Genomic DNA, 13780 nt, shown 5'->3' on the forward strand with positions numbered 1-13780 from the left:
TCACAATGACAAATCCAATTATCATTTCTCAGTGCTCCTCTGACTTGACCTGTCAAGAGCATTTCACAGTATATCTCTACTTTTCCTAAAATACTCTGACTTGTTGTCTGAAACATACTCTCACTGGCTATTCCACTCAATATTGTTGGCTGAGCCACCACCCTCACCTAGATGATATACAAAGATTTAATTACCTCAGGGCTCAGTCATTTGACTTCTCTTTCTATTCAATCACATGTGGCTTTAAAGACCATTTATCCTCTGATAACTGCCAAACTTATATATCCAGACACAACTTTTCTCATGATCTCCAATCATGAGAAATATCTCTATCTAAATGTAGGTAGGTAATTCATAAGGAGTACAAAAGGACAAATGTTTGCTGAAGGAATGAACAAAGGGGCTCCTGGGTGGCTCAGTCGGTTAAGCGTATGACTTTGGCTCAGTCATGATCTCACAGCTCGTGGATTCAAGCCCCGTGTCAGGCTCTGTGCTGACAGTTCATAGCCTAGAGCCTGCTTTGGATTCTGTGTCTCCCTCTCTCTCTGCCCCTCCCCCATTCATGCTCTGTCTCTGTCTCTCAAAAATGAGTAATTTTTTTTAAAAGTTAAAAAAAAATGAACAAATTAATGACTTCATAATTTTGAGTCTGATATCATAGTGATGTTTAATGATGAATGTGAAAGAATACAGCTTGAGAAGAAAAACGGAAATAGTTCTGCATTAAAACATACTGAAGGTTCTGACAGAATATTGAAAACATACAGTGTACAGTTAGAATCAGAAACCAGAACAGAGTGATAGATTGAGGGTAATGATGCAGATTTTAGTTTTTAGGCCAATTCCATCCCAAAACAAATAAAATCTTCTTCCTTTGACCTTACATATACCTTTTTCTATATCTTTAGCTTCTACCAAAGCTTGTTAATGTTAATTTGCATTTACCCAATGACCAAGATGTTGAGCATCATCTCAAATGAATGGCCATTTGAAGATCTTATTTTATAAGCTGCCTGTTCAGTTCTTTTGTCCCTTTTTGAAAAGGTGGGTTGATAGTCTTCTTACTGAGTTATAAGAATTCTCTGTATATTCTGGATATAAATCCTTTGTCTGATATATGCATGGCAAATATTTTACCCTCATCTGTGGCTTTTTGTTTTCTTAGTGGTGTCTTTTCATGAGCAAAGTTTTTAATTTTTATAGTCCAATTTAGCAATTTCTTCTTCTGTGGCTTATGCTTTTTGTGTCCTAAGAAATCTTTGCCTAATCCAAGACCATAAAAATTTTCTTCTAGAAATTTTTCTTCTAGAATTTCATGGCTTTAGCCCTTACAATTAGATCTGTGTCCATTTTTAATTAATTTTTGTGTTTGATGTGAGGAAAAGGATATCTAGTATTTCAGAAACATTCATTGAAAACTATTCTTTCCCCATATAACCTTGGTACCTTTACCAAAAATCAGTTCTCCCTTAGGCTTGGGTCTATTTTTTTTTTAACTCTCAATATTTGATCTATCCTTATGCCATACCACACTTTCCTGATTACAGCAGCACTAAAAGGCAGTACAAGTAATGCAAGTCCTCCAATTCTGTTCTTCCTTTTTAAAATCATTTTTTATTCCAAGTCCTTTGTATTTCCACTTACATATTAGAAAAAGTTTGTCAATTTCCAAAAAGAGAAAATAAAAAAGTTTTTTAAGCTTTCTGGGAGCTTGATTAGGACTGCACTAAATCTATAGAAGATCTAGGGAAAATTCCCTCTTAACACTATCATCCTTCAAATCCATGGCAATGCCATGTCCCTTTCCTGATACTTTCAGCAACATTTAGCAATTTTCTGTGAGAAGGGCTTGTACATCTTTTGCTAAATTTATTCCTAAGTATTTTATTTGACTTTTTCATGCTCTTATGAAAGGAACTCTTTTATAAATTTCACTTTGACTAGCTATTGCTAATATAGAAATACAGTTGACTTTGTGTATTTATCTTATATATTGTAACCTCAGCTAAATTCATTTAGTATTCACTCACTTAAGATCATAACTTCTGGGCATAAAGACAGTTTTATTTCCTCCTTTCCCATATGTAGGCCCTTTATTTCACTGACCTTCAGTACAATGTTGAACATAAGTGACGAGAGTAGAAATCTTTACCATTCCTGATTTTAGGTAGAAAGCATTCAGTCTTAAAATGATCGCATCACTAAGAATGATATGAGCTGTTCATTTTTCATAGATGTGCTTTTTCAAGTTGAAGTTCACATCTATTCCTAATATTCTGAGTTCTTAGCATGAATGGCTGTTAGATTTTGTTAAATGTTTTCCTTGCATCTACTGAGATGATCTTAAGGTCTATGTCCTTTATTAGCATGAGATCTATTGATGTTCAGGTGCTAAACCAACTTTGTAATCCTAGAATAAACCTTATTAGTTAACATTCACTAACCTTTATAGACATTCATATATACATACATAATACTGGACTCAATTTGCTAATATTTTGTTAAGAATTTGTGCTTCTGGGGCACCTGGATGGCTCAGTTGGTTAAGCATCCAACTCTTGATTTCAGCTCAGGTCAGATCTCACAGTTGGGGATCAAGCCCTGCATCAGGTTCCATGTTGAGTGTGGAGCCTGCTTGGTCTCTCTCCCTCCCTCCCCCTCTTTCTTTCTAAAAAAAATAAATAAATAAATACGTTTAAAAAAAAAAAAAAAAGAATGTGTGCTTCTATGCTCATGAGAGATATTGGTCTGTAGTTTTCTTTTCTTGTGATGTTCTTGTCTACTTTTGATATTAGGGTAATGCTGAGCTCATTAGAGTTGGTTAAGTGTTCCTTCCCCATTATTTTCTTTAAAAGGTTGTGAAGGATTGGTGTTATTTTTGCATTAAATGTTGGATAGAATTCACTGGTAAGAAGTCATGTGACCCTGAACTTTTCACTGTGGGAAGCTGTAAATTACTACATGAATTTTTTTAGTTGATATAGATCTATGTAGCTTTTCTATTATCTTCTCAACACTTTGGTGATTTGGGTCTTACAAAGAATTTGCCTATTTCATTGGCATAAGGTTGTTCCTAACAGTCCTTGTCTTAAAAGTCTATTTTGTCTGGTATTAATATAGTCAATCAAAGTCACTAACGCTTAACTGTTTTCACGGTATATTTTTACCTGTCATTTTACTTTCAGTCTATGTGTATGTTTGAATATAGTGTGTCTCCTGTGCACACCATATAACTGAATTGTTTCTTCTTTGTTTTATAATCTCTGCCTTTTGGTTGGAGTGTTCATTCACCCTGTTTCCAATTAACAAAACTATAGGTATGGCTGGATTTGGGTCTTTATTTTGATGTGTTTTCTATTTCTCTCATCTCATATGTTCCTCTATTCTTCCTGTACTGCCTTTCCTTCTTTAAGCAAAAATATTTTAGTGTAAGTTTTTAATTTTTTATTCCTCTACTTAGTTTTAATCTTCTCTCTTTGTGTATGTTTTTTACTTGCTACAGATATTACAATGTGCACATTTATCTACCACAACCTACTTCATCTTAATAGTGACTTCCAGGAAAACAGAATAAATTTGTGCCAACCTATCTTCATCTTCCCTCTGTGACCTGATATTATGATCATGCTCAAACCTGTTTCACCTCCTGTATATTTCATAATATACACTGGGCTAGTCAAGACAGAAATTAGGGAATCATTATAGATTCCTCTCTCTCCTTTACCCCCTGCATCTAATCAGTAATTCCTGTTGACTCTACCTCCTCAATATCTCACAACAGCCTTCCTCTTCTCCGTCTTCATTGCCACTGCTCAGATTCTGTCCTTACTCATCTTGTACTTAGCCTACTGCATTAGCCTCCTACTGGTCTCTGTTCTTTGAGTTTCATCATTTTCCCATTCCCACATTATCACTTACACAGCTTCTACATACATTCTTATATGCAAATCTTAGACTATTCTTCTGAACAATATTTTTCAATGGCTCCCAACTGCAAAAACGATAAAATCTAATCTCCACAGTACATCACACAAAGCCTTCCAAGATCTGGCCCACTGCCTATCACTGTCTAACCCCACTGACCACCGCTATCTGATAAAACATTATGTACCAAATGACAGAAAGGTATTTATAATTTCCTGAACACAACTGAATTTCTCATTCTTCTGTGCATTAGTACAAGCCATTTTCTCTACCTGGAATGTCCTCCAGGTAGAAAATACTTATTCATGCTTAACCTCTCAATTTAACTGCTATCTTCCTTATATAATTTGATTCTACAAAGTAGTCCCTCACTTCTCTCAGCACTTTGGAGAATGTGCTCTAGTACACTTTCTGCATTTTAGTGCAGCAGTTTGTTTTCGTCTCTCTCACCTCTCAATTTTTATCTCCTTCAAAATGGGAACTATCTTTTTGCTTTCAACCCTCAGTACTAAGTGCACTGCATGGCACATAGTAGGTATTCAATTATTATGTGCTTATTCAATAAATGAGCTATGAAGGTAGAAATGATTTATGAAGGCATGAAAAATAATGAATACCCCCTAAAGTAATTATAGAGAAAAAACAACTACCTTAGGAACTGTAGGGAGCCAATTATTGAGGTTCATTTATATTATGTACTTCTCACGGGGCCTGTGCTAAACTTGCATACATTATAACAAAAACACTACAGAAAGATGTTATCATGAAACCCATTATGCAGATGAACAGAGGCACAAAAATGTTAGGTAAACTGGTTCAAGGTCACAGCAAGTGATAAATCCAAGACTGAGAGAAGTTTATGTTAACCACTATCCTATTCTGCTTTTCAGTATAGCCCAATGTTAAATCTTCACTGCTGTTTCTAGGGCTCTGCTATCCCTTATTGCTATGTAGTTGCTCTCCTCTTTTTTCATTTTCTCTTTTCTTTGTAATATTATGTTCTTTACTTCTCTCTTTTTTCTGTCTTCTTTTCCCTTTCTCTTCCTCTAATTCTATCAATTTCCATAATGACATAATCAGAACTAAACTATATGATCAGATATTTTACCCTAATATTCTCTTTTCTTCCTGAAGAACATTATAGAGAAGAAGCAAGTAGAATAAAATAAGACAGGGAGGACAAAGAAGGAATAGCTAGTGAAAAAGGAGGCAAGTTAAGATTGTACAGTATAAAAGAAAGTTTCAAGAAGCAAAAAAATAAAAACAGATCTGTGAATGTGGCAAAAGAAAGAATGATGATTATTACTGGCAGCAACATTTTAGCTGAATCACTGAAATCAATATTACACTGTATGTTAACTAAAATTTATATAATAAAAAATAAATAAATGTGAGACCTAAAACCATTAAACTCCCAGAAGAAAACATAGGCAGTAATCTCTTTGACATCAATCTTTGCCACATTTTTCTAGATATTTCTCCTCAGGCAAGGGAAACAAAGAAAAATAATCTAAGGGAACCACCCCCAAAAATAATAACCTTTTGCACAGTGAAGAAAATCATCAACAAAACAAAAAGGCAACCTATTGAATAGGAGAAGATATTTGCAAATGATGTAACTGCTGGTGGGTTAACATACAAAATCTATAAAGATCTTATACAACTGAACACCAGAAAAACAACCCAATTAAAAAATGGGCAGAGGGGGTGTCTGGGTAGCTCAGTCAATTGAGCGCCAGACTCTTGATTTCGGCTCAGATCATGATCTCACAATTTGTGGGTTCGAGTCCCGCATCGGGTTCTGCACTGACAATGCAGAGCCTACCTGGGATTCTCTCTCTCCCTCCCTCCCTCTGCCCTTCCCCTCTTGCTCTCTCTGTCACTCTCTTAAAATAAATAAACTTTAAAAAAGTAAATAAGAATAAAACTAAATTTTTAAAAAATGGGCAGAGGACCTGAGTAGACATTTTTCCAAAGAAGACATGCAGAAGGCCAAAAGATACATGAAAAGATGCTCAACATCACTAATTATAGGGAAATGCAAATCAATACCACAATGAGATATCACCTTAAACCATAAGAATGGCTAGAATCAAAAACACAGGAAATAACAAGTGCTGGGGAGGATGTGGTAAAAAAAAGAACCTTTGTGCACCGTTCGTAGGAATGTGAATTGGTGCAGCCCCTGTGGAAAACAGTATGGGGGTTCCTCAAAAAAACTAAAGATACAAATACCATACAATTCAGTAATTCCACTGCTGGGTATTTACCCAAAGAAAATGAAAATGCTAATTTAAAGAAATATATATGGACCTCTATGTTTATTGCCACGTTATTTACAATAGCCAAGATATAGAAGCAACCCAAGTGTCCACCAATAGATGAATGGATAAAGAAGGTGTGGTATATAGATACAATGGAATGTTACTCAGCCATAAAAAATTATGAGATCTTGCCATTTGTGACAACATGGATGGACTAAGGGGGTATTATGCTAAGTGAAATAAGTCAAATAAAGAGAGGCAAAAACCATATGATTTCATTTGTATGTGTAATCTAAAAAAACAAAACAAACAAAAAAGCAGAAACAACCCATAAATAGAACAATATGGTGGTTGCCAGAGGGGAGGAGGGAGATAGGTAAAGGGGGGAGTGGGAGGTACAGGCTTCCAGGTGTGGAATGAGTAAGTCATAAGGATGAAAGGCACGGCATAGAGAATACAGTCAATGATACTGTAACAGAAAAAACAAAACAAAACTAAAAACGCTACTAACAGTGATGCTCTAAAAAATATAAAAACCTGTAATAATTAAAAATCCAGTGATAAGGGGAAGTGGGAGGTAATAGTTTCTATAGGATAGTCATGGAAGGCCTCTCTATTTAGGTGATATTTGAATGAGAAAGTGAGCCAGGCAAATAAGCAAAGAGCATTATAGACAGATGGGCCAGTAAGTAGTCCAAAGACCAGAGAAGAGAGAACATTCAGTGTGTGTGAGGAAGGGCAAGGAGGCTAGAGTAAAGTAAATGAAAGAAAGAGTAATAGAATCAGCTGTAATATATCCAGAATTCATCTATAATTATAATTATTCCTAATCATCACTGGAGTCTTTCATACATAAATAGTTTTTAAAGTAATACATGAGGGGGGAAATTCTGAAAAATTTCAAATTCATTACTGTGCAAAAATTTTCTATGTCTTAGCATTTTTTAAAATATAATCAAAGAGTTCTAAGTGTTTTGACAATGCAAGCAATATTCTTAAGTACAGCATGTACTTAAGTACTCACTCAATGAGTTAAAAATACTTCACATTAGGTTTCAATATATTTACACCCACTATTCTCAAATATGATGCAACACCAACTTCCATACAGAAAGCAGTGTTCTACTCAGTAATATGTGAATACTCTTTGGACAAGTCTGCTGCAACATTCTTTTGTCAAGACTCCAACTGGAGCACTGATGTTCAATTCTAAGAGCAATGTGTTAAGAGGAACACACATTAGTGAGTCCAATTTCCTAATCATGTCCCTTTTCCATCTACCTGCCAATAACTTAGCATGGTTTAAAAGAACTCAACTATTTCCAATCCTCTCTCCCCCTCTCTCTGCCCCTGCCTCCTCCAGTCATGTGAGCTTAGTCTCTCAAAAATAAATTTTTAAAAAATTAAAAAAAAAAACTCAACTATTTCCATATATGCCCCAATGCATTAATATGTGTAATAAAAAACTAATTCCATTAAGTCAAGATATTTTTCATACTCATATTTTTTTGTTTAATAAGTGCTAAAAAATTGGTTAGCAATAAAAAATTTATAATATCAACAAAACAGATCTTTATTAGAGATGAAAGAATTTCAGAGGACACTTACATTGGGGGGGGGGAAGCTAGTTGACAAGCAAACTGAAACCCAATTTCTTCAAGAAATTTAAAAAGCAAGTTTTAGATGTCTTTTTTTTTTTTAAATAAAAAAGAATTAATACTAGGAATAAAAGCCAAATATGCATTTGAAAAACAGAGAACTTGCCGACAGTTACGTAAGCAATTAAAATAAAATGAATAAAAATGCAGCATTAAACATGCTGCAAAATGTGCACACTCAATCCAGCCAAGACAGTTACACCCACTCCCATTAGTAAAACAAAATGTAAGACAAAATGGGAAACTAATGAGCTCAGCTGCAGGGGCTTGTTTGTTTGTTTTTTAATTTCATCCATTTGCTCAAAACATAGTTTCTATTTTACCCTAAAGTCTTTTGTTGGATATAAGGGGAATCAATGTTCCTAAACAAAAATAGGAATAAGCTCTGAAAATGCATAATACAAGCCTCATTTGTTCTAATGCACATCTGGTGTATTCTGTCTTAACATCTTTGACAGGTTAATCATTTGTCTTCATGTTTAAAGAACACAAGTGCTTTGCCAGTGCTGTTAAACAGATCCTGAGGGGGGCAGGGGTGAAAAGAAAATGTTAGAGAAAGGTCTATTTTTTCAAGATGCTTTGTTTAAGTAAGTGGCAGTGAGGCTACATATCTAGAAAACTTGAGCGTGGTATACAGAAGCTATAAGTCATTATGAAAGTAGGAAATAAAGTCAACTAATAAAAATAAACATTTTATAATGTTTTTATTTATTTTTGAGAGAGAGAGAGAGAGAGAGAGAGAGAGAGAGAGAGAGAGAGAGAGACAGAGCGTGAATGGGGGAGGGGCAGAGAAAGAGGGAGACAGAATCTGAAGCAGGCTCTAGGCTCTGAGCTATCAGTACAGAGCCCAAGGCAGGGCTCGGACCCACAAACAACAAGATCATGACCTGAGCCAAAGTGGGGTGCTTTAACCGACTGAGCCCACTTAGGTGCCCAAAAATAAACATTAGGGACACTTTTCTTATTTGAAATAAAGAAGGTATTTGAAAACCTTCCAGGCTACAAAACAATAGTCTCAAGCTTTATTATGCAAATGGTAATATAAAAACTCAAGGCTAAAGAATAAAGAAAATAGGGGCCAAAAGGATTATTCAGAAAATGGATAAAGTAGCAAAGGTGACAAAATTAATTTCTGTGAAAAATCAGTTCACTGCCCAAAGCAAGGAGATGGCTGGATACTGATATATTTGGTATCCAGTTTCAGTTTGAATTGACTATATTTAGTATGTTTGGTTTTAGTGAGCTTGAATTTAATTAGAAACTACAAAAAATATGAGAAATATTTTCATCCAATTCAACTATGATTCTGGTTTAAATTTTAAAATAACATTCAGTTTCAAGTCTTACTTAGGAGAGAACAGAAGTCTGATTCCATGACAACAAACACTACTGTAATGGATATCCCTAATAAAAACAACCAAATTCAGTCCGATATCTAACAAGGATGTGTTATTCAATGCAAGTTAACAAAGATAAACAAACAAAACTCTAGGACAAGAAAAGAATTGGACAGTCCACTTGAATTTGCTTAAAGTACTGAACATGATCTATAATTCAGGTGTTAGTGGTTCATGTATGATGACTTTTAGAATTTTTTTTTTTAGGTCAACTTGAGTTGAAATTTGAATACAGTCTACTCAAACAATTTTAAAATATTTGTTCTATTTACACTATAAAATTTTATTCAAACTTCAGCACACCTAAAACGAACCATGTCAGAAAATGAACTCAATTTTCTTCCTAAAACTATTGTTTCCATTAATATCAACTTAGGAGATACCAAGGCTTCAACATTTCACCATTTGACTCCTCCCTTTCTCCCCCTCAAACTGCTCATTCCTAACTATTAGCACGAAGACCTAGTGTCTTTGACATTTATCTCCTTACTCCAGTCTCATTATGAAGACTTTAAATATTACCTTTATTAGTCTCTGGCAATTGTGCCTAAACTTGTCTCCCAGCTTCTAGTTTTGATTCATGCCAATACATCTTACAAACTCTTGTTAGATTATTAAAGCTCTAAGGAACTCCCCATGTTAAAAACTTCTAAGGGATTCTTGCTATATACAGAATAAAAGTCCAAGCTTATTAGGATCTTATTCAAGATCCTTCTCAGGGCTCCTGGATAGCTCAGTCAAAACAGCGTGCAACTACTCTTGACCTTAGGGTCGTGAGTTTGAGCCTCATGTTTGGTGTAGGGATTACTGAAAACTCTAAAATAAAAAAAGATCCTTCTCAATATGGTATCAGTCTTCCTTTCCAATATAATTTCCCATTATACTCTTTCATTTCAATGTATGGGTACTTTTCACTATAAGCCAAAGAGAATTAACTGGCTTTTCATGTACATGGCCTATATAATATCTGACTTACTTCAATGTATATGACTAATAGATTCTTTTTATTTAAAATAATATCCCCCTCGGGGTGCCTGCGTGGCTCAGTCGGTTAAGTGTCCGACTTTGGCTCAGGTCATGATCTTGCTGTTTGTGAGTTCAAGCCCCGCATGGATTTCTGTGCTGACAGCACAGAGCCTGGAGCCTGCTTTGGATTCTGTGTTTCCCTCTCTCTCTACCCCTCCCCGCTCACGGTCTGTCTCTCTTTCTCTCAAAAACAAATAAACAATTGGGAATGCAAGCTGGTGCAGCCACTCTGGAAAACAGTATGGAGGTTCCTCAAAAAACTAAAAATACAACTACCCTATGACCCAGCAATTGCACTAGTAGGCATTCATCCATGGGATACTGCTGTTTCGAAGGGACATATGCATCCCCATGTTTATAGCACCACTATCAACAATAGCCAAAGTATGGAAAGAGCCCAAATGTCCATTGATGAATGTATGGATAAAGAAGATGTGGTGTGTATATATATATATATGTGTATATATATATATATATATATATATATATATATGTATGTGTATATATATATATATATATACACATATATATATACACACAATGGAGTATTACTCAGCAATCAAAAAGAATGAAATCTTGCCATTTGCAACTACATGGATGGAACTAGAGGGTATTATGCTAAGTGAAATTAGTCAGAGAAAGACAAATATCATATGACTTCACTCATATGAGGACTTTAAGAGACAAAACAGATGAACATAAGGGAAGGGAAACAAAAATAATATAAAAACAGGGAGGGGGACAAAACATAAGAGACTCATAAATACGGAGAACAAATAGAGGGTTACTGGAAGGGGTATGGGAGGGAGGATGGGCTAAATGGGTAAGAGGCATTAAGGAATCTACTCCTGAAATCATTGTTGCACTATATGCTAACTAATTTGGATGTAAATTTTAAAAAATAAAATTAAAAAAAATTAAAATTTTTATTAAAAATAAAATTAAAAAAATTAAAAAATTAAAAAATTAAATTAAAAAAATTAAAAAAAATAAAATAAAATAAAGAAAAAAAATAAATAAATATTTTAAAAAATTAAATAATATTCCCCTTAATCTACTCATCCAATTATGCAAGGTACAGTTTTTTGTTTATTTAAGTAGGCACCATGTCCAAGGTGGGGCCCGATTCACAAGCTCGAGATCAAGAATCCCACACACTTTACCAACAGAGCCAGCCAGGCGCCTCTCAAGTCACAGGGTTTTTTGTTTTTTGTTTTTGTTTTTCAAGTTTATTTATTTTGAGAGACAGAGAGGGAGAGCACAAGTGGGAAAGGGGCAGACAGAGAGCGAGAGAGAACTCCAAGCAGGCTCCACACTATCAGTGCAGAGCCCGACGTGGGGCTTGAACTCACGAACTGTGAGATCATGACCAGAGCTGAGATCAAGAGTTGGACACTTAATTGACTCAGCTACCCAGACACCCCTCAAGTTACAGTTTAAATGTTACCTCCCTCAGCATGTCTTCTCTGATTTCCCTACTCCTGTATATATTTCTCCTGTACTGAACACCTTTGGCACCTTGCAAATTTTTCATACAATACTTCACGATATGGCTATCTATGTAGCAACATTACCTCTTACTAGATTTCGTAAGAGGGAAATATCCATGAGGGGAAAGTTCTTTAAGGGAAATATCTGCAGAGTCATGCACAAAGTAAGCATTTATATATATATATATACATATATATGTATATATATATATATAAATGGAGAAAGAGAGAATGCTGAAATAAATAAGCATACATATTACACTGATAAAGAGGTATAAAACAGTATAATGAGAACATACCCAGGGGGTAATATGTGCCATTAATTTCAAACTTGAATATGGCCTAAATTTAAAGAACTGGTATTATAAAGTAACTAGGTTTTTAAGTTATTAGATTACCGATATTAATGCCAAAGGAAAAAAAAGAATCAAATCTACATGTTCTTATATAACACGAAATTCAAACACCAGAACATATTATTAATTCTATGTATATATTAGGAATTTTGTTTTATAACTAAACATACATATTAGAAAGTTACTGACAGCATAAAATAACAAAAAGAATTCTCCCTTACTTCTAGTTAGTTTTGGAAATCTTTTTTTCAGTTTCTTCTTTAATGGATTAAGCTCAGGCATTATTTCTGGAACAGCTACATAAAAGTCTGGTTGAATTTCATCATCCAAAATCTGAAATTCAGGGGAAAAAGATAACCTTAAATTATATGAAAAGCTTTATCCTTCTAAAAATAAAAGTATAATGTAGTAATTTCCCTTATACTTTCCCTTAGAAAGCAAACATTAAGCAAAATTATTTTCTTCAAACACAAAGATCCTACAGACACATTTACCAATTATGAAAAACATGGGAACCAAAACATTTTCTGATGTTCTTTTAAAAACAGCCACATCCTTTAAAAGAAAGAGAAAGAAAGAAAGAAAGAAAGAAAGAAAGAAAGAAAGAAAGAAAGAAAGAAAGAAAGGTTTCTAAACATTACTAGGTTTAATGTTTCCACGGGGTTATGTTAGGCGAAAGTGTAATAAAGTAGAAGACAGGACTAATGTGTACATGGCGCATACAATCCTACAAAGTTGAATTCATATGTCCATTAAAACTAAAGAAACAATGTTGAAAATTTTGCAATATATCACATGTAAAATTAATACCACTCAAATAACCACTAGCAACCAAATCACTAGCAACCACACTGCTTTCCTAAATTTAGAGCATCAAAAAAACTAATCTATAATTATTTTCACAAAGAACTGAAACTAAAATTCTATTTGCCTCCAATAACTAAAAATAAAAGAGGAGTAGATGGTTGAAGACAAATTCACTTATAATTTATTTATCCATATTGTAATTCATTTTAATAGCAAAAAGAATAATACTTAATTTTTAAGAGTTTTTAATTAATTCAGGCAAACATCCAAATTAATTAGTAGACTACTACAATCAGTTGATTACAAATTGAAGCAACTTTTTAGAATAATACTGCCTAGACAATAAATATTTTACCAATGATTCTTTTTCCATGTAATATTTCACCACAATATGTCATTCCACGACTTGGTTTGGGGTTATACAGTAAACCCTAAAATCTTGAACCATGGCAAAATTAAGCAGATTCTGGCATTTTATCTTCCTATTACTATTCTTATTTTTACAAATTCTTTACTCCCTAAATAACCTACTATGGTCCCCTTAACAATAATATTTGCATTAAACAAGCACTTACCACATTTGCCAAGCATTCTGATAAATATGTCACATGATTTAGTTCATCTAGTCTTTACAATAACCCTAAAAGGCCAGTACTAGTATTGACCACACATCCCAGATCAGGAAACAGAGGGCTTAGGGAGGATTAGTCAGTCTATGCAGTCATAAAGAGCAGACCCAGATTTTAAGCACATGTAATGTGGTTCCAGAATCCAGGGCTCTCATTCATAGAAATATGAAAGCAGAGGCAATTTTGAAATGTCAAAGAACTGCATATGAAATCTCTACTCTAAGACCTT

At 34.3% G+C, this 13780-nt stretch overlaps 1 protein-coding gene across 3 annotated transcripts in view; it reads right to left on the reverse strand.

The window, feature by feature from the left end:
* Window positions 1-13780, reverse strand: part of MRPL1 (mitochondrial ribosomal protein L1) — a 98500-nt gene that overhangs the window by 52731 nt on the left and 31989 nt on the right. For all 3 annotated transcript variants that reach the window (XM_019829331.2, XM_003985258.6, XM_006931041.5), the window contains exon 6: window positions 12337-12448. In XM_019829331.2, the coding sequence (XP_019684890.1) occupies window positions 12337-12448 (112 nt within the window). The remainder of the gene's footprint in view (window positions 1-12336; window positions 12449-13780) is intronic.

Source organism: Felis catus, chromosome B1, assembly GCF_018350175.1.
Source record: "Felis catus isolate Fca126 chromosome B1, F.catus_Fca126_mat1.0, whole genome shotgun sequence".
Classification (NCBI taxonomy): Eukaryota; Metazoa; Chordata; class Mammalia; order Carnivora; family Felidae; genus Felis; species Felis catus.